Consider the following 20,968-nt stretch of genomic DNA (forward strand, 5'->3'; position numbering starts at 1 on the left):
GCATTTTTTTGAACGCATCATATATAAAAGAATACATTTTTAGTGTATATATAAAAAGTATTTTTAGTATATAATATTATATAATAATAATATTATATATAAAATAATATTCTATTGATAAAAATCATCCATAGTCGCAAAGAGAGAGAGTGTGTATTACCCTTTTCTCTTTAAATGGGTAGTTTACTTCATTTTAAAAAATATAAGGGGTGTTTTGCTATTTACTTTTTGCAGAGAGGTATTATGCACATATCCAGTATCACATGAAGGTATTTTGTATTTCTTCCCTATTGTAAATAGATAGTCAAAAAGACCCTCTTATTATTGATACCCTAAAAAAAGGGGCAAATTGCAATCCAGCTACCCATGATATGAAAAATAGGTAATTAGTCCTCTTATGAAAAATACAATAGCAGTTTACCTCAATATTTAAAAAAAAAAATGCAAAATACCTCCTTCACTCGAGTAGTGTTGTGCACGCTTATAATTGTTGGATTTGATATAATATAAATCAATGGCCCAAATTTTATATAATATTTATATATAAAATAGATAATATAAATAATTAAAAAAAGAAAAGAAAAACTCGTCCTCCTCCTCACACAGCTGCCCCACTCAACCCCTGCCTCTACCATCGCCACCACCTCCCCCCTCTGCCACTTCCTCGACCTCCTTGCCTCAACCGCTCCCCCTCGCCTCAACTTCTGCCTCCACCTCCCTGCCTTCGCCGTTCCCCCTCGCCTCAGCTTTTGCCTCCCCCTTCTCCGCCACCCCTTATTTTTCTGTATTCTTTTGTTATTTCTAAATAATGTATATATGTAAATCTATACATGTGTGTGTATATTTTATCTACTATTCATTGTATAAATCTATTTTTATAATTTTTTTTTGTAACTTCAATAAATATGAGTAATTTTTCTAATTTAAATAGATATAAGCCATTGATTTGACATCACATATACTTTGTTAATTAAAATTAGAAAAAATATAGACTATCGATTTATTTATTAAATCTGGACCGGTGATATATATATATATAACAAGATCTAACAGTTTATGATTAAGGGTATAACAATCATTTTATAGTTAAAAATGAAGCAAAATCGCACATCACACGCGTGTTGTACACCGCCTACGTGAAAGAGTTGTTTTGCACATTTTCTTAAAACTAAACTGGGTGAATTGGTGTTATTTCTTTCACAACGGAATTAATTATCTATTTTTTGTATCACAAATAGGTAAATTGCAATTTATCCTTAAAAAAACCTCCGTTTCATCATAAATTGAAGAACAATATAATAAACGCACTTGAAGCTTAAAACATTTTTGTTCAATTTTTTGCCGATCTTTTCAACTCTAAATCCACCTAATATCGTTTCTAGAAAGGTTTCACACTCGAGTTCAGTGCAAATGATTGAAGTGGAAAGAGATTAAACTTAACAAAAGAGTTAAAAGATAGTTCTGCAGAAGTACTGTCTTGTGTCAATAGTTGACTTAAAATATGAAACAAAAGTGGAAGTAAGTTTTTAAAAGAAAAGAAAAAACGAGTCCCCCAAAACTCGGAGATAGGATTCAAAAGCACTTCTAACAGAAGATAAGAGCAAAATATGGCTTATCTAAACGGCCTTTATCCACTTTTTCCAAAACTGGAAGAAACGTGCATAGCTCTATCGAAAGATGACACCCCCTTATAAATACAAGTTTACTCTTCTATGTTTAGGGCACTTCAAAACACCTTTATGACCATCTAACGTCTCTCACACATCTCTTACTCTTTAAATCGTCTCTCTCATTGTCTAAACACTTTTTAAACACTATTTGAAACATTCTCTAAGCATTCTACAAGCACATTGTCACGTGTTCTTGCACTTTTTACTGATTTTATTCACCATTCAATTTCAATTATATTTATTTATTTTTTGGCTTTATTCAATCTCAAATCCAATACTAATTTGGGCGTCGGAGTGCTAACACCTTTTTTGCAGGTCTTCCCTTCGAAATTTGCGTACGTTTTTGCCCAAGTTTTGAGCATAGTTCATATCCATTGGACCCATACAATTTTTAAACGCATCAATGATATAAGACTATTTTCTTTCATTCAAGTTGAATTTTTAAAATCAGGGGTATTTAATGAATTTAATCGCAGAAGTATACTTTTGACACCATCTTTTAGTACACAAAGCAAAAAAATATAACCTTAAATAATTTTTCTTTGAAAAACTAAATAATCAAGTATTAAAAAGTTTAAATTATTATGTTGTATTTTACTAACTTATATCAATTTGATATTAATTTTTTTTAAAAAATAATGAATAAATTTTGAATCAAAATTGATTAATATATTTCATTATTGCTTAAATAAAAATAAATTTGAAAAAGACATTCATACCCTTCTGACTCCAAATATTATCCTACAATCTCAAAAACTGAAAATAGAAAAAAGGGTCTCTATCCTGGCCTTTTGATTGGGTCGCTTCCAGATGGCAACATCATGATCCTCCAAGTCTGACCCTCATCCGAAAAGGCCGTCCCCATATACTTCATCCAATTGAAATAAAAAATAACAGATAGGATAATAACAGTTGGCTAAAACTATTGGATCAACACGCAAATATCTGTACGTCACCACACCATATACACTTCTCCCCGCGCCCTCCGAACACACTATTTCCACCCCGTTCCCACATCAAGAAGTCGTACCTCACGTTCCGAAAATTGTACATTCCACTGGAATCATCAAAAGCTCTCTGGCATTCACTCCCCATATATTTTCACCCTGTCCACTTTTTCCAATTTTCATTCATTTCCCCCAATTAAAGCGAACAACTTTCTGCAAAAACCGATGGAACAAAACAACCCCCAGCAGGGCGCCGCGCCGCCTCAGGCGGCGGCGTATCCGCCGCAGCCGCCGTACCAGCACCTCCTGCAGCAGCAGCAGCAGCAGCTCCAGATGTTCTGGACCTACCAGCGCCAGGAAATCGAGCAGGTGAACGATTTCAAGAACCACCAGCTCCCATTGGCTCGCATTAAGAAGATCATGAAGGCCGATGAGGACGTGCGCATGATATCGGCTGAGGCGCCGATACTCTTCGCGAAGGCGTGCGAACTCTTCATACTCGAGCTCACGATCAGATCGTGGCTCCACGCCGAGGAGAACAAGCGCCGGACGCTCCAGAAAAACGATATCGCCGCAGCGATTACTCGCACGGATATTTTTGATTTTCTGGTGGATATTGTGCCGAGGGATGAGATCAAGGATGAGGCGGCGGCTTTAGGGGGAATTGTTGGGCCACCGGCGGGTGCTGCTGGGGTGACGGGTGTGCCCTATTATTACCCGCCTATGGGACAGCCCATGATGGGTCGACCTGCCGTGCCCGGGGTGGATCCGGGTGTTTACGTGCAGGCGCCACCCCCATCTCAGGCGTGGCAGTCCGTGTGGCAGACCACCGCGGAGGATGGGTCGTATGCCAGCGGTGGTGGGAGCAGTGGACAGGGCAACCTGGACGGTCAAGGGTAATTCTGGCATTTCTCTTCTCCTTCTCTCTTTCTTTATCTCTCTCTTGCTCTGTTTGAAAAATTGGAACTTGACGGCGATGCAGTTAATTCTAGGGTTTTATGGTTTATTATTCTTCTTTTTACTGTAGAATTCTGCCCTTTACGTGCTATAGTTGTGTACATCTCTTGTATATGCAATGCTTGTATGTTTCCTCTACTTTTAGGGGCGTGTTGTATTGGTTGTATCTTTCGAAGACTTTTCGCAACATGGAGTGATTCATGTTGCAGGAAATTTTGTTTCCTCAAATTTTATAAACTGAATAGCGTTCTGTTGACTCCCGAAGATTGACTTGTTTACTTCACTTTTGAGCATATTATAAGTTCTTAGCTCAGATTTATGAGGAACTGCATTCAATGAACATGTTACTTATTGTCACCGAATCAATGTCTCAGTGGCTTAAGATATTGCGTAGCCTAAGTCCAAGAGAGATTTTAACTCTTGAATTATGACTTTCCTTATTTGTTTTTACAAACTGGAGAACAGAATATTTGTTTGCTCCTGCAGGCTACTGTTTAGAGCAAATGTTGAGTTAGAGGAGATGAGATAACTTTCACCATTAATGTAACACCTTTTATACTCGCATCGAGACAAAATGGTGTTATGAACATCCATAATGAAGACGGAGAGAATTCGGACAAATTAAATAGGATTCTAGTTCCTTTAATGTTTTCAAATTTGTCGCAAGCACTTTAGGTTGTGTGTATAAGTAATAAGTATTTATTATCAAATAAAAATGTTAGATTGCGTACAAGCTCAAAAACAGCACTTGAAGTGCCCCACTATGTGAAGCTTGAATAGCATAGTTACTTTTTAGTGCTTGTGAGGACTTTTGATGTATAGATCACACGATGAAGTTTGCTCTGGTGGTTCTTGAATTGGATGGATAAATTTACAGATTTAACTTTTAAATTTAGTACTTGAATTTCCCTTTCTGAGAGTATGGATAATGCGTCGTTGTGCTCAACCTGCTACTTGGGCTCAGACTTGCAATAGGAGGTGCATGAGGCATGACAGAAATGATATCTGAAAGGACATTGTGCATGTATTGGTCTAAGCATGTCACTTGTGCACAAGGCAACTTGGATTGCTGTGCTTCACTGGTGACGAGGGAATCTGGGCCGTCGGATTATGCACGTTGAAATAATAAGATAATGCGGTTAGCCAGCTTTGGCCAAGTGGAAAAGACATGCATAAGAGTTACTTTTAAGCTTATATATTTGGTTTTAGCATAGGCCTAAGGCGTGATGTCAATTTGCTTTAAGACCTGAGAAATATAGTGATGCTTGTAAAAACAAAGTGCTTACAGCAATTCTTAATAGAATTTTGTCCTAGATTGTCATTATATGCAATTGACTTTCAGTGTGGGCCAGAATTTAGCAGAATAAGTTATAGCAATAGTTTGTTGTTTTATGTGGTTCTGTTAGGGATGTATAGGTCTTGGTTCCATGTGGTTTTGATATGTTAGTTTCTTTTTGTAACACATGTTTTGGAATCTTTAGAGGTTTTGGGATTTTACTTATAAATTGAACAACTATTCATTTGGGCCAGATTAGTGCCAAATAGATGGCCTTTGGAAGTCTCTTATTAATGCCGCATAGTTCCCTGCCTAGAAGAGGGATATTTCTCACTTGAAAGCCATCGACAAAAGGACTATGGAAAAAGATTAACTACTATTTCAAGAATGTGCTGCCAAAAACTAGAAGTGAACTATGGTTGTGGCTGCCGAACTTGCCATCTAGTTAATTATATGCGACATGGATAAGTTTGTCAGGAGTGAAAGAAAGCTGACTTCAGTGATATTTAATTCCATTTTCTACTTATTTCACTATTTCTCTATGCTTGACCTCTAAATATCCAATTTTACTGACCCTGCTTGTGTTGATTTCTAAATGTATCTGTACTTTTTATTGTTACACTAGGTTTTCTCTCTGATTCAATTGCTACCCATCTGAATATATGGTAAAATATCTTATAAATAATCAAGTCAAATTGATTTGGAAAAATGCTATTTTTTTCTCTTTTTTCCTTTTCTAAAGACCCCTCACCTTCACCCCTTCAGCCTCAGGTGGGGTGGAGTGTGTTCAAAACTAGTTGTTAAGCATATCTTGCCAACATCATCATGCTTTTGCCCGTTACAGTTTCTGCTCATACTTTGCTTACCCTGGTTCTGCATAGATTCATGATCTTCTTTCCCCTGCTCTCCTCATTCACTGTTGTCCAACTTTACTTCGTATAGCAGCTGTAAATTTAAGAGCTCCTTCAGTTCTTTGTTGGCTGGGTTGCAGGCAGCTTTATTCTTAGCAGCCCCTTCAGTTCTCCGTTGGCTGTGCTACTAGCATCATCGATCTTATTCCACTTCCTTCCTGGATTCACCAAATTCAGTTGTAGAATAAAAACTACAAGATAATGGCCAAATGTGCACGGAAAAACTGAAAATACTGTGTCTGTTAAAGTATAAAAAATATCAATGTTTCTCCAACGACCAAACCCCCCCCTCCCTCCAACTAAGTAACCCCACCCTACGACCATGGTATGATTCTTTTTGGCCTCCTCTTGCCAAAATTCCAGCCTATTCGGTGGAAACTTGAACTTGAAGGGTGAGCACCTTGAGGATGAGAAACATTAAAAAGTTGTTATGTTAGGAGGTTATTGCTGCAAATATTTCCTAAAGGATTTCTTTCTCCTGCAGAAAGGAAACGTATCTGGTGTATTTATGTTAGGTTTTAATTCATGATGGTCAAGAGGACGTTCCAATTGGAGGACTTTTAACTGTACCGGATGTACTGTGGTCCTTTGGAGAAGATTGACTATATTCAAGTGGGAATTTCGATATGGGGAAGGATTCGCAATAGCAGTGAGGGTGGACAGGATGGAGATTGGTTCTGCAAAGCCAAATTATTCTAAATAGCATGAGGTTTGTTATTTGGAAAATGCGGCTCATATAATGTGATCGACTGAGAACTTGTTGAATTACCACACCTCATCTAAAAGTTAAAGCTACTAGAAAGATGATTATTTATCATTAATATCTTTAATATACTCCCTCACGTCCGGTCATTATTCTTTTCCTGTGAAGCTTTGCAAATGAATCCTTTCTTTGTAATTGTTTGGTTGTGAGATTTGAACACACGCCCCTTCTTCAGCCTGTCTCTTGTACCATGTTGAATGACCACCTCATCTAAAAGTTGAAGAAGAGGAGAATAATTTAATATTTAATATCTTTAACAGTTTTGCTGGGGATATAATGTGGGAAAATTGACATTACAATTTTAAATGCATGGTTCATGAGGCTTTTGTTTTTTTCAAGACCAACAATAAATGTTCTAGTACCTAGTTTAACATCCAAACCTAAGGAGATTACAGAAAATGCCTGAATAAACAGAAGACATGTCAAAGCCGCTCGAGAGAGGGCTATACATGTACTCATCATTCATCTTCTTCGCTTCCACTTCTGCCCTTAATTTCTCATGTTTTTGCACGGTTACTCTCGTGTTTTCACTAGCCCCATTGTTCGTTCCCTCATCCTATCATTTTTTTTCACCTTTTGATAGAAGATTTCATCATTTCCATGCTATTGGTTCTAAGTGTGTTGCCATGTAGTTTGAGTGGATTTATTGGACTTAATCTTTTCCATTTTATAGCAGTTTCTGTTGTTCCTGATATTTACTTTCTCATTATTAATTTTATGTTGTTTCACTTTTTAACTTCAGATTCGCTAGTCTTTAAACTTTCTGCCAAGAAGAGATTCAAAGTATCATTTTGATATGAATTTGGAACTAACATCAAATATTGCTCTTCAGTGATGTATGTCACTAGTTTCTTACATGTGCAATGTGGTTTTCGGACTTTTGTTGCTTGCTTTAATTTAAAAATACTTCTGTTGAATCCTGCCGTGCTGTATCTCTTTTACTGATCACTTTTGGCAATTTCCAGTTGCAAATATGTTTCTAATTAATGTTTAGCCCTTCTACTGTTTCATTTTCTTCAATAAACATCAGGTAAACCATGTTAATTGCAAATATGACTTGCCTTTTCTCACTCTCTCGTATTTTGTCACATCATATACACGTGCAAATTAATTGTGGAACTCTCGTTCTTTGCAGTTGAAACAACTGGTATACTTGCAATAGAGAGTGGCACAATGGAGAGTCAGTGAGTTGCTGATGTTAAATGGAAATTTGTCTTCAAGATGAAAGGGATTCATTGCACATATCCATAAATCTTGGTCTTACTGTATTCCTTCATGCTTCTAGAAATTTGTGTAAAACTTGATTTCGTGTAGGTGTTTTAAATCTGTCATGTGCGGATCATGTTTCCTGTGCAATGATACACTGAGCTAAGTTATTAGAAGTGTCTATCTGATTTACCTCGGAACTTAAGCTTGAATTATCCTGTCTTTCTTTTCTTTCGTTCTCAGTTTTCTTTCTGCTCATCTACATTGTATAAGATCAGTACAATAATAGGCTTGTGTAATTGATTGACACTTGAATGCAAATGCAATTTTGCTCTAATGTTCATGGCTGGCCTGAAGATTGCAAAAGAGTGTGTTGTGGGAGATGAGATCCACGTAGTTGGAGAAACGCCAATTCAATCTATAATCATGTGTATGTTAAGCTATTGAGAATTTCAAGAAAGCCCAGGATTCTGTAAGCCTAAATCTTCTGCCCATCTGTATAGATGAATTTATGCGCATCTGGAGGTAAGTCCCTTTCTTACTGCTATCGCCCACAAAACTGCTCGATGGATTTTTCTGAAAAAGACGTGTTACGGTGCACAAAATGTAGTTGCATTAGTCACTCCTGGTATTTGAAAATCCTGGAACCTGCCCTTGGATGAAACCAAGTTTTCTTCACACAAGAACTCCTGTGAGAACCACTTTTCAATCATTCGATCAACATCATGGACTACAACATGTGTCGTGTTTCCTCGTCTTGCTAGTATGCTAGCTGTGTAGATGGAAGCCATTCTACCAGGGGAGTCAGGTCTATCACCCCTCGGCCCGTCCACTATCACCACATCCCACATAGTATCATACACTTCATGTGGGAGATTTGACAATCCCAGATTGCACTTTGACGCTTTAGGAAAGTAAATCTTTGGCAAACAGTCGGGATTTTCTCTTGCATCTTTGAGCAGTTTATAAGCTTCTGATGCTAGTGTGCTGTACGTGATCTTGTGAACTTGTGTATTGTTCCTGGACTTTATTACACTAGATTTCTGGGAACTCTCCTCAAGAAAGATGGTGACACCTCCAGCGTTCATGGATGCTATATTCGAATATTGGTATTCAAGTCCAAAAACAAGTAGATTGCATGGGACTCTGTGTGACAAGAATTCCAAGAGAAATCGCATCTCCTTCTCCGTTAGACTGCTGGCATTCTCAGACATCGACCTGCCTTTGGACAGAGGTCGTGGATGAGAGATATTATGCCCGCAAACTGACGAGGCAGAGGAGCATTCACGTTCATGGATTGGAGGCAAAGCAGCTGGAGACAGGGACATAAATGAACTAGTAACCATACTAATATTGAGAAATCTGAAAATGGAAGCACCGCATAAAATGAAAACAAGAACCGGGACGAGCTTCCTCTTTGTGAACTTCATCCTCCCTCCTTCCCCCTGACAGTACTTCCGATGCAGAATCTGCTTAAAACGTGACTTTGGTGCGACTCGCGGCAGTAATGGAGTGTTTGGGGTGTTGAGAGAATGAGAATGGTATACTTCTGGTGGCATTTTGAGGCTTCGGCATCATCAGGAGTTACCATCCCATCCTCATTAATAGTGTATGAGATTTTTAGGTGACTTTTCAGATAATTATATTGGTGGGAGTGAGGAATTTTCTTGAGTGAGGAAGAAGGGATGTGTTCTGATTTCCTTTGGTTTTAAGCAATTACTTTATTTAATGTCCTAGGTGGATCTCTCATTAGCTGCAGTTTGTCCAAGTTTGAATTGTGAAAAGTTGCTATTTTGAAAATCTAAATCACACTTGGTTGGGATGGAAGAAAAGCGTGCTGTTAGGAGTTGTTGCAAGGACGCTTTCAGTCAGTTGAACCCTGGCCAAGTCTTTGCCACCCTCCAATTATTAGCTTGGCAGCACCCCATTTACCAAATTCCTCATCTGGAAACTTTTTTTATTAATTAAAATTATATGGTTAGAAATCCCTTGTGGTGTGGCACAACTCAACGGCTTGGACTTGAGATTTTCTACGAAAAGTTTTAAATTCAATTCTAGATGGGTGGATGAGTGTATTGAATGTGTGCGTAAAAAAATAAAATGGAAAATTATATATGGCTAAAAATGTTTCACTCTTGATGTTTTTGGCCTAACTTTGAATAATTGATTAAAAAAGACTTGACGTTTATTGAATTAATTATGAAATTTGATTTTATAAAAAGAATTTGAAATAATTAATTTTGTAGAATCATGATTGGGCAAAAATTCAAAATTTTGACTTTTTTACAACATACATTTAGAAACGTTTCATTAGAACTATAGCCAAATGCTCGACTTGTTAAAACTTAGGAATAATTACACGGCCATTCCACGAGATTTAGTGTAATTATACGTAAACACCTATGATTTGTTAAAGATTTAGTGTTAAGTTACAGACAGTACTCTTAAGTTAGTTTTCACCTAACAAATAGATACATCTGTTAGTAAAAAAAGTTTTGTTTAACTTACAATAAGTCCGTAATAAATTAATGGAGAATAATATATATTTTCCTTTGACCTTTTTGCTAACATTAACAAATTCCATGAATAATATAGATGAAGGTATTTATTAGACGAAAACAAATATTAGAGATATTGATATAATTTTTTAAGCCACGAAAAATCTATATTTAATTATCCAAACCTCATGCGAGAGCGGTTGTAACTATTGCTAAAATTTATACTCAACATTGGTTTATATTATGAGTAAGAGGGCATTTGACTGAGTGTTGTAAAATATTCGGAACACTTATTGTATTTGTAAAGTGTTTGGAATTTTTCTATAAAATTTGATTATAAGATTGAAAAATAAGGTGATAGGAGTTTTATAAGTTTTTGTGAGTATATAAAAGAGTTCTTGAACTATTGTAAAACTTTTAATTAGCTTCTTTAGTTTTGTTATTGTTAACCGAAATTATCATTACTACCCTTTTGTAAGTTCTATGATAGATGGTATTTTATTTAGATACTTTAGGAATGTATTCTAAAAATCAGATTTGATGCCTACTGAATTTCAGTTGCAACACAAGAGTCGAAAAATCTTCATAAAAATTTTAAGATTAATGGGAACTAACCTGCAAAATAAAAGTTAACACTCTTATGCTTATTTCTTAGTAACGGTTTACTGAATTAAATGAATGAAAAACTCAAAATGATGTGAAAATAATAGTGCAATGTGATGATAAAAGTGATATAATTCGTATGGGGTGCAAAAATCAAGCTGAAAGTAGCTAAAAACCGAGAGATAATTGAGTGTGTGAGTAAGATTTTAAGTGTGAAAATAGATGCTACCAAATGACTGTTTGGAACCTCTATTTATAGGCCATCGTGGAGCAGAGTCCGGAGACTAGTTAGGGTGAATCCAATGCCATTGGAAAGCTACATAAGTTAACTAAATATATATATATATTTTTTTTCATGATTTGGACTTATCTTGAAGGAGTTATAGTCTTTTGACCGAGTCTTGCTTATTCCGAGTCTTCTGGGATTCTATTACTTGCTAGTTATCAATAAGGCTGCCACTGGATGGCTAGGAACCTCCTGGGGATATTTTAGAGTGATGTATCCCACTTAATTGGAAATTTATATGATGTGTCCACCTAGCTATTTGATGAGTATTATGCTGATAATGGGCTTGCTCCTTCAGCTTAGTAGTTTAGTAAAGATAAAAGAAAAAGCTTTATGGGCCTTATTACATGCTCATAGGCCAGTCGATTTGGAACTAGTTGGGCTGATGGGTATGTCTTGGGTTGATACAAGAAATATAGAGGGGGTATCATCATCACCCCCCTCCCTTCCAAGGGTGCAGGTTATAGAGCTGGATGAGTGGAGTAAGAAGAAAATCCTGCAAAGAAGGTCATCTTTTTGCTCGTGTTATCCCAACTAGTTGACAGGCAGACCTGCTGGTCAAGCTATTTTCCAAGAGAATGAATCTTATTCATGTGGATTGAGGAAATTTCAAATATATCTATAAAAGAATTAATTAGTCATCATTACAAAAGGTAGTGTTTTGAAGTATTACTACCATAGATTCCGCTCCGGTGCCCTTTAATTTGTGGATGCTGGCTACCCTCCTCCCTATACCCCTGCTTCTCTATTTGATATACATATTGGGTTGGCTGATGCCCTTGAGCCGAAAGAGGAGGTCCTTCACGAGCTATCATAAATCCTTCTGTGTGCTGGGCAGGAGGAAGGATTCTAAGGGCCCTAGATGATCAAGTGATGGAGGATGCTTTTTCTCTTAGGGCAAACCCCCAAGCTAGTGGTGATGAGAGTGTCCTTCCTCCTATTGATAAGTAATTGTTCTTTCTGCACAAGCAAATAATTTAACTTTTGGGTACCTCTTGTATGAGGTTTTGGAAATGACTGGGTATGGGTTTGAATACTGTTGGTGTTTTCTGGCACTACGTGCCTTGGATTCTATTCTCTCCCCCTCCTTGCTATTAATGGTTTACAACATGCTTTCCCTTTGATTAATTGTTGTTGGATTTTGGCATACTTCCTTTCCTGTAAACTCTTAGAGATATATGCATGAACATACTTGTTTTTTCTTGCAGGTCGAAATAGCATGTTGGGATATTCCAATGTTTTAAATATAATTGCATAATCGCTTCCTTGCAGGTGGTTAGGGATAAAATTGGAGGGGGAAACCCTGAATCTTGCTATACCAACAAGTTTAAATGATATTTGCTTAATGTAATATCTTCTTAAGTAAAGAATGAGTAATTTCTTAACTTATAAGGTGGTAGCCTGATACGTTTTTTCCTGCTAATAGGACAGGTTGACTAATACCTTCTCCCTTATCATCAATGCATAATTGTCCATGTCTAGTGAAGATAGACCATGACCTCTTGTACCACAAAGTAAGCAAGCATAGGAATACTGGGATATGAGAGAGCAATCCATATAACAAGTGAGTGTATGCAAATCATAAAATGGTAAACCAAGTAAATGTGCTTGCTAAAGGTATCTTTATTATGGCTCATAGCCTAAGAATGCACTAGCTAGGGGCACTTATTATGGCTTGCAGCCGATACAGAAAAATGAGTGAGAGTGAGAGTGAGTGCGCTAGTTGAGGGCAACTTATTAGGGCACGAAGCTAGCATGTATGCATGCGCTAAGTCCATAATTCCAAGTTGGGAAAATGATTCAGCCAATTTATGTAGATCTGATGGATCTGCTCTTGTTACCTCCATTATTTTATAGATCTGATGGATGCGATGATCAGGTCTTCTCTGGTCTTTAGCTTTAAAATCTCCGTGGCCTTCCCCTTTTGATGAAGAAGAGGTACTATTCCAAATGTGTTCCTAATTCGCTATTGTCTCAATTTGGATGTTTCAGGGTTATCCCTTTGGTTTATCTTTAGATCTGCAACTTCTATCTTTAGATTTGCAAGACCTTTGTGTAGATTTGAGAGGATTTTAAGGATCTTGTCCACCTTTTGGCTCAAGTTCTCTATTTTCATAGGTATATAGATTAACCTATGTTCATAGTCTTGTACCGCCTTTTGAATTTCTCTTAGTCTTGTGAGATCTTCGATGTATCCGGTTCAGGTTCTTTCCAATCAATTCCTTTAATAATAACTTTAAGAGCTGTACTGGAAAAGGAATTTACCCAGTCTGGTTCTCTTTGCTGGTCTTCTACTATGGATTTTGGTGATTTGCAGTCCTTTAACTGTTCCTTGGTAGCTCCTTCCGGATCTGGTGAATTCTCTACCATTCTTCTTATTCTTCCTCGGAAAGAGGTTCTAGTTCCTACTTTGTTGTCGCTGTGGCCTTGTCTAGAATTTCTAAGACGAAATCCTCTCGTTGTCTTTCCAAGATCTGAATATACTCTTGGTTGTCACTCGAGCCATCATTTGGTATTTGGAGATAATTTTCTCCCTCTCTTAGAATTTTCATAAAGAAACTCCATCTTTGATCTTTCAAAATTTGAAAGTATTTCCTGGTGTAACTCGAACTTTCGTTCGGTTTCATTTTCTATTAAAGAGTCTTCTCCTTTAGTGGAAAAGTATGTAAATGTAATATTAACACATATATTTTTTCAATAAACTTAGACTCTGATATCATTTTAGGCGAGCATGTTAAAAAATATGCATTAGGAGGCAAAATAATTGAAAATGGACTAAAATGCTCATTTTAAAGTTGGGAAAGGTTAAAATCATCTATAATTCTGCCAAATTCGTGCAGAGGACTAAAATTGCGATCTTTTTGGAATTTACAGGATTAAAATTGCTAATCGTAAAGTTATAGGACCAATAATGCCACCCCCTAATTACAGAACTAATTTTACAATTTTCCCCTTCGGCCAGGCATATAAAGCACTTTTGAAGCCTTTGCCCACTCAAACTTGTGCGTCTTTGTTTCTATACTCCACAAGAATATAGGAGAAGAAATAGAAAATAACGAGAGGTCATTTTTTGAGTGTTTTGTTCAGTTTTATAGAGAGAGGAAAAAAATGAGATATGTATATATCTTGAATATTTTGTATGTTTGATTTTGTTTTCTGAAAATCAAAAATTGCTATTAATTGTCAACTCATTTTTCCTTTATGTATTTATATTTGTATAAAGATTTTATATGTAGGGTGAAATGAATTGTACATATTATTGTAATTACATATAACAAAAAATCATTTACTAATTTTGTTTCAAATATAATTATGAATTTAATGAACTATTTATTTTTTTAAATGATCAATTTTGAAATAAAACATACGGGAAAATCAAAATTCTACAAATCCATGTACCTAAATTTGAAACTATGTTATGGATTAAATTACTAGAAATTGAATTGCAAGCTTTTCTCAAGCAAATAATCAATTATGTTAAAAAATTTTTGAACGTTCTTAATAACTTGGCAATAAAAATATTTTGCGCAAACATGACAAAAAATGCACCTCAATGCTACATTAATATATTTATGGTTCAAGAATCAATGTTTACTGAACATTGAGGTTGGAACTAAGTTTTAGTTTGGGAAAATTCATCCTACAATTCAATTATAGCTTAAATAATCTACAATCTCATCGCTAAATCTGACCCACAAAACAGTGTTGAAGTCCCACAAAGCCATTGATCGAGATTTCCCCATAGGGTAAAATTCTAAACTTCAATTTACAAACAAAAAATCAGCAAAACATTACAAAGATTGAAAAAACTTAGATGAGAAAATGAGAAAAATTCACCTATCCAATGAAGAGATTGAATTTCAACAACTCAAAGGAAAAAATTCACGAAAGAGCATAACTTCACAACAAAACCAAATACACTATATTGTATAAAAAAGAGGAAAAATCAAACCAAAAAAATAAAGAAAAAAAATCATGTTCTGTCGGCGCCACCAACAAGCATATGTGTGTATTTAAATCCATGCCAATATTACATTTGGCTTGTAACATGACGTGGTTTATCTGCAGATCAAATATTAAATTTTCTGAAAATTCTCTTTTTTCCCCATTTTTCAGAACTTTTCTCCATATTTTTCTAATTCTTTCTAATTTATTTTGTTTTATAAAAAAGTTGGGGGGCAAAATGCAAATGATCCTATACATAAGAGAGTTGTTTGCATGTACCTTTACAATTTTATTGAACCCAAAATTGCCCTTAGGCACGTGCACACACGTAAACGAAATATTCCATCATTATTCCGCAAAATCTGCCAAGTGCAACAAAATCAAAATATTGAGTGAAAAAGTGTAAAAAAACAAAATGGGGGCAAAGTGCAAATGGACCCGTTAGGGGATGTCTGCATTTTACCCTTCCCAAAAACATACCTTTGCTAAAAATATGACATGCAATTCATTATATGAATCAAGAGACAAGATTCCTACAGCCACTACATTATGCTCAAATCTTAACTAGATACCGATACTCCGGGCAAACATTCTTGTTTACAGAACAAGAATCGGTATAATCTAGATTGATTTATTGGATATGTTTGGGGATTTCGCCTTTCTTTAAGTGGGAGAGTGCGTATTCAGCAGTGTCAATGAGATCTTCAATGTTGTGAAGAGATTGCTCCTCAGAACCCACCAAGAAAATGGCTCGAGCCTCGGCCTTCTTTGCCAGCCTTGCTGCTAAGTTGAGTGGCAAATCTGGTGAATTAAGACTCCTCAATATCTGGCGGTACAGTGATAGCACCCGGCCTCTGTTCCTAGCCATGTCCTCCGCAGTCGCCCATATCAAGCCTTTTGCCATGCTCACTTCAGAAAAAGTAGACTGCACGAACAATCTGTGGCGAACATAGAAAAGGGCATTGTCAATCAGGCAGTTCATCAAAATTTTGGAGTATCCCAATAACCCGTATCATCAAATGCAGAGAAATCTACAAGAAAACATCAATGCAAGCAGATCACTTTAACAGGGGATGTAAACAAAATGTTGAAGAATTTTGTAAGAAATTAAGCCGTTTGAGTGAATATTTTACGATCAACAGTCAGCAAATGGAAAAGGGAAATGAATCACCTGATAAACGAGGGTTTGGTCCTTCTTGCACAGTGCTTGAGATGAGGAAAGGGATACAGGAATGTGAATTGAACATCGCACAATTAAAATCCCTCCATTGCTAAAAGTTCTATGACATGAAATTTCAACAGTTTGAATCACCAGTTAGAAATATTTTCAACAACGGTCCACCACCATCAGTCTAATAGCCAAAACCGAGGGGGATTTCGTTTTTTCCTCAGAATCCGGTGAGGGGAAGGGTGATTTGCAGGTAGGGAAATGAGAGACAGATTATGGCTGGTTCAGAGGGACGAGAGAAAATGGGCAAAAATGAGGAGGAAAGAAAAGAACCACAATACAAAGATGTCTTTTAACACTAAAATATCCCAAAAGAAAATGGCCCAAGCATTTCCTCTGTTTTGGGCCATCTTCAAGATAGGGCAGCAAATAAATCCAAACACTATGATCAGAATTTCCATGCCCCAAATATCAATGAAATATGGTGATATTGACATTTGTAGCCCAGTATATAAGAAGTCTTCTCCTATTTCTACGTGGTTGGCAGCAAATAAATCAACTATCACAACTTAAAGAATGCAAGACATTGTTTGCATATTAAGGAGAAGAAGATGATGAATTTCAAGAACAAGAGTGACAAGGCAAACCTATCTAGAGCTCAGATATCAAACTACATTAACCTCATCTCCCCAGCTTTGTTCCATAATACCTCCTGCTTTCACTAGAAACTAGCTTCTGTTCCATAATTCTCTTTTCTCTGTACTCATTTCTGTTTACCTCAGTAGTGCAAATATCTTAATGACCATGGAGTTTTATAAGAGGTCCTACTTGTAAACTTCAACAATATTTTTAACTATGTTAACTTGGAGAGGGGGAAATATAAATTTCAATTAATATGTTAAAACGCCATAGCATAATTTCAGCAAAAGCACATATCAAGCACCAAGTCAAGCAAAATACTGACAACACCACCTCAGTTTTCAAAGAAGTAGAATCTCAAGACATAAATTTCAATACAGAATATTCTAAGCACCATCACGAGCAATCTGCTAATGATAATAACTCACTTTTTCTCTCCAAAAAAGAAAAAACTGAAGCTCCTAATAATGTAGCAACACGAATTCCAAGAACTTACATGGAAAAGCATTCTCTGCAGAAATTTATACTCACATGTATAAGGTATCTAAATTCACTTCCCAAAAATCATCATGAGCATTTACTTGATGAATTCAGTTTTGCACTAGCAAAATATGGTATAACAGGGCACTTTTTTAATTAGCATATAAGTCAAAATCATATAGAATCCAGTTCTCTTATTCTGGAATAATATCCAGAAAACATCTAATCACCACAACTGCATTTGGTTTAATACCAAGGGACAAAGATTAAGGGATGAAGAATCAGACAGTTCCTTCAATTTCTCTGTCAGTGAAACAGGCTCCAAGCCAATGTATTGATTTTGATTTCCTCATTATAAGCTTATGTTGCAGGCAATTTTAGAAATAAACTCAACAGTTCTACTAAACCACATATTTCCCAGCCATCAATACTCACACAGCTGAGCTATGCAGGGTGTTTTGTCAAATCAAAGGTACACAAACTAGGCCCAAAACAGAGATTCAGATATCACGGATTAAGTTAACTGCACTTTAAACTACAATGTGTTAGCAATATAATCCATGCCGATCAAATTCCATGTTAAGAATCCCTTCCTGAAACATATATAACAAGTACGGATCATTGCAATCAGATAACCAAAGGAATGTCAAGTTTTTATTTATCATTATCATTTCCAGTAAGACAAAAGGAATTAGCCAATGACTGCTGGTAATAAGAACTTCCTACCACTTTTACTTAATTAACAGAAGAAAAAGAAATTAGAGAATGTCAAGGCAGGAGAAGCGTATCCCATGGTAATTAATTTACTCAGTTTTACATTTCAATATTCTGCTTCCAAGCCCATTGATCAACATGTACCAAATCGTAAAGCATATTACAGAAACCATGATACAGGAATAGTTATTACAGTTTCAAGATTGAACGAAGTGAAAAATAGAAAGCAAAAGAAACAGCACTCAGGGTAAAGAAATTGAGTTCAGAAAAACCTCTAATTTCCAGTTCGCACCAAGTTTCTTAAAATAAGCCTCTCAAGCAAGCGCTGTAAAATGAATTGTTCACAAACAACGAACCCTTATCTTATCTCGGCGGATTCTGATGTTAAAATTGAACCTGAAGCAGACGAGAGCGAGAGCTTATGAAGGCAATTTCAGTTTTTCAACGTCAATTTGAGCAAGCAGTAGATGAATTTGAGCAAGCACGAGCTCGAGCTCGAGCTCGACACTGCATTCCCAAGCTCGAACTCGAGCTCGAGCTCGAGAAATTGAGCCCAAGCTCGAGCTCGAGCTCGTCAGCGCCTGGACCACGCGAACCACTCCAGGGTGCCTCAGGCGGACGAGTCGAGCCGCATTTGCCCGAATCACATCCAAAAATACACAAATGGAGATGTTACCTCCGACGTCACCGGCGACTCAATAGATGATTCTGCAGTTTCAGATTGACATGATTGAGCCCATGACTGCAAAAATTCCTCAATCTCTCGTCCATGGCGACATTGGTGATATTGGCAGGGATCTTGTTCTTCTTGCAGAGAGTTTGCAATTCTCTCCTTATGGGGAGGGAGGAGAAGTGGTGGGTGGTGAGTGGCGGTGGCGGAGGGAGAGATGGATTTGGGGCTAGGGTTCTAAGGATTTGGGGAAGAAAAAAGATTGGAGAAAGAATGGAGATTAGAAAGAGAAAGAGAGAAAGAAAAAGAAAGAAGAAACGAGAAAAAGAGAGAGAAAGAGATGGGTGTTGACTTTTGTTGTATTATTATTATTATTATTATTAGTATTAGTATTAGTATTGGTATTAGTATTATTATTATTATTATTATTATTATTATTATTTTAAATTATGAGATTGAATCATCAAATTATTACATAGATATAGTTGAAATTAATATATATTCACAATTTGCAAAATTTATATATTGATAAATGTTAGTATAACATTGATCTAACTATCATCTCACATTGTTGAACAACATGGGTTAATCGGACCATCAAAATTCAGATAAGACCGTTAGATATGATCAAACTTACATAAAAATACGTTTGGTAAAGTTCTAAACTTATTGGATATACGGATGTCGAGATATCGTACTCAAAACATAAGAGTAATCATTCAAGACGGTGTATCGTTAAATCAGGCCATGTGATTTTAAATCATACCGTCAGATATAATCTAATGGACACAGTCTTGTATATATTTAAATTTCGTATGAATCGGATGCCCGAATTTTAAGATATGGTAATTATTGATTAAATTTTTTAATCTAATTATATATATAATAAAATAATAATTAGAATTGTTTAACCATCATCATCATCATCATCATCATCATCATTATTATTATTATTATTATTATTATTAGATTAATTCATAGAATTACTAAATTTTGACATAAATTTATAAATAATAAAAAATCATAAGTGAATTACTTGCCAATTTAAAAAATGTATAACGTAATACAAATATATATTAAAATATAACATAAAGATATTATAATAATTTTAATTATAAAAAATATTATAATTTACTAAGTTGTTGATTGAATTTATTTTAATATAAAGATCAAATGTATAAATAAAAGTACCATAATTTATTATTATCCAAAATAAAATATATGATGTTGATTAATAATTATAATATATGATCAATTTATATTATAAAACTGATTAAATATTAAATATAAAATTAAATATATAAAGAATTCAAAAATAAATATATATATATAAAAAAATAAAAAATATTCACCAGCTCGCGAGCTAGCTGGTGAACACTTAAAACCCAGCTCGAGCTCGAGCTCGAGCCGGCTCGACTCATCTGCCATCCCTAAGGAAGACAAAATACAGTTCCTTTTTAATTTATCGTATTTATGCATGGTCGGTGGTCCAATAAGCGGAGAGAGCAAAAAACAGAAAATATATTTTTTAATTATAATATAAATTAATTTTAAAAAAATCATTTTCTTAATTATTTTTTTGAGAAACAAAGTAAGAGATTTCATTCACTTCGTCAAAAATACTAGCATTATGTTTGGATTTGTATTTTAGTTGTTTTGTTTTGTGTTTTAAAAATAGAGAGAGAAAAATAGAGATAAGTGAGTGTGTGTTGAAAATAGATATATGTTTCGATTTGTGTTTTGGGAAAATTTAAAATATTTTAAAATAAGTGGTGTAGTTTGATGTTGGGATTTGGGAGACAAAAATTACTGCTCATTTTCAAATCATATATTTTTATATATAAATATGTATATATATAAATATTTTATGTTTAATGTTATACTTTTGGGAGACAAAAATTACCATTTATTGTCAAATCATGTCTGTTTTATATTATGTATATATATATATATATATTATATATAGAAAGTTGAAAAATAGAAAAACAAGCAGATAAGGTGTAAAAACACAAAAATAAACATTGAATGTGTTTCATCTTGTATTAGGAAATGCGAAGTAACAAATCCAAACAAAGCTAGTATTCCCATGTTTAAGTGTGTTTGCAAGAAGAAAGATTAAGGAATTCTCTGGGCTTAAATGCGTAAAAATACACTGTTTTTTGAAAATTCAGCTAAAAATTCTTTTATATTTTAAAATAGGCTAATCCACTAATATTTAATTAAGTATAGCTTAAT

At 35.4% G+C, this 20,968-nt stretch overlaps 3 protein-coding genes across 7 annotated transcripts; 1 reads left to right on the forward strand and 2 right to left on the reverse strand.

Moving 5' to 3' along the window:
• LOC105158091 (nuclear transcription factor Y subunit C-1) lies at nucleotides 2,781–8,067 on the forward strand. The gene is made up of 2 exons (XM_011074726.2): nucleotides 2,781–3,513; nucleotides 7,660–8,067. The coding sequence occupies exons 1-2, from the start codon at nucleotides 2,843–2,845 to the stop codon at nucleotides 7,661–7,663; spliced, it is 675 nt and encodes a 224-aa protein (XP_011073028.1). The 5' UTR covers nucleotides 2,781–2,842; the 3' UTR covers nucleotides 7,664–8,067.
• Nucleotides 8,321–9,289, reverse strand: LOC105158128 (glucuronoxylan 4-O-methyltransferase 1). The gene has a single exon (XM_011074766.1). It carries the CDS (start codon nucleotides 9,287–9,289, stop codon nucleotides 8,321–8,323), a length of 969 nt encoding a protein of 322 aa, XP_011073068.1.
• Nucleotides 15,394–18,833, reverse strand: LOC105158092. Of its 5 annotated transcripts, none has more exons than XM_011074728.2 (4): nucleotides 18,740–18,833; nucleotides 18,356–18,459; nucleotides 16,234–16,342; nucleotides 15,394–16,000 (listed from the first exon to the last, which is right to left on the reverse strand). In XM_011074728.2, the coding sequence occupies exon 4, from the start codon at nucleotides 15,964–15,966 to the stop codon at nucleotides 15,694–15,696; it is 273 nt and encodes a 90-aa protein (XP_011073030.1). In that variant the 5' UTR covers nucleotides 15,967–16,000; nucleotides 16,234–16,342; nucleotides 18,356–18,459; nucleotides 18,740–18,833; the 3' UTR covers nucleotides 15,394–15,693. The 5 variants fall into 5 exon arrangements, with proteins under 5 accessions (XP_011073030.1, XP_011073029.1, XP_011073032.1 ...); XM_011074727.2 differs by having other exon boundaries at nucleotides 18,336–18,459; XM_011074730.2 differs by lacking the exon at nucleotides 16,234–16,342.

This window comes from Sesamum indicum, linkage group LG3, assembly GCF_000512975.1.
Source record: "Sesamum indicum cultivar Zhongzhi No. 13 linkage group LG3, S_indicum_v1.0, whole genome shotgun sequence".
Classification (NCBI taxonomy): domain Eukaryota; kingdom Viridiplantae; phylum Streptophyta; class Magnoliopsida; order Lamiales; family Pedaliaceae; genus Sesamum; species Sesamum indicum.

Coding starts and splice junctions, on each gene's coding strand:
- LOC105158091 (XM_011074726.2), top strand. CDS start 2,843: ATGGAACAAAACAACCCCCAGCAGGGCGCCGCGCCGCCTCAGGCGGCG.
- LOC105158128 (XM_011074766.1), bottom strand. CDS start 9,289: ATGCCACCAGAAGTATACCATTCTCATTCTCTCAACACCCCAAACACT.
- LOC105158092 (XM_011074730.2), bottom strand. CDS start 15,966: ATGGCAAAAGGCTTGATATGGGCGACTGCGGAGGACATGGCTAGGAAC.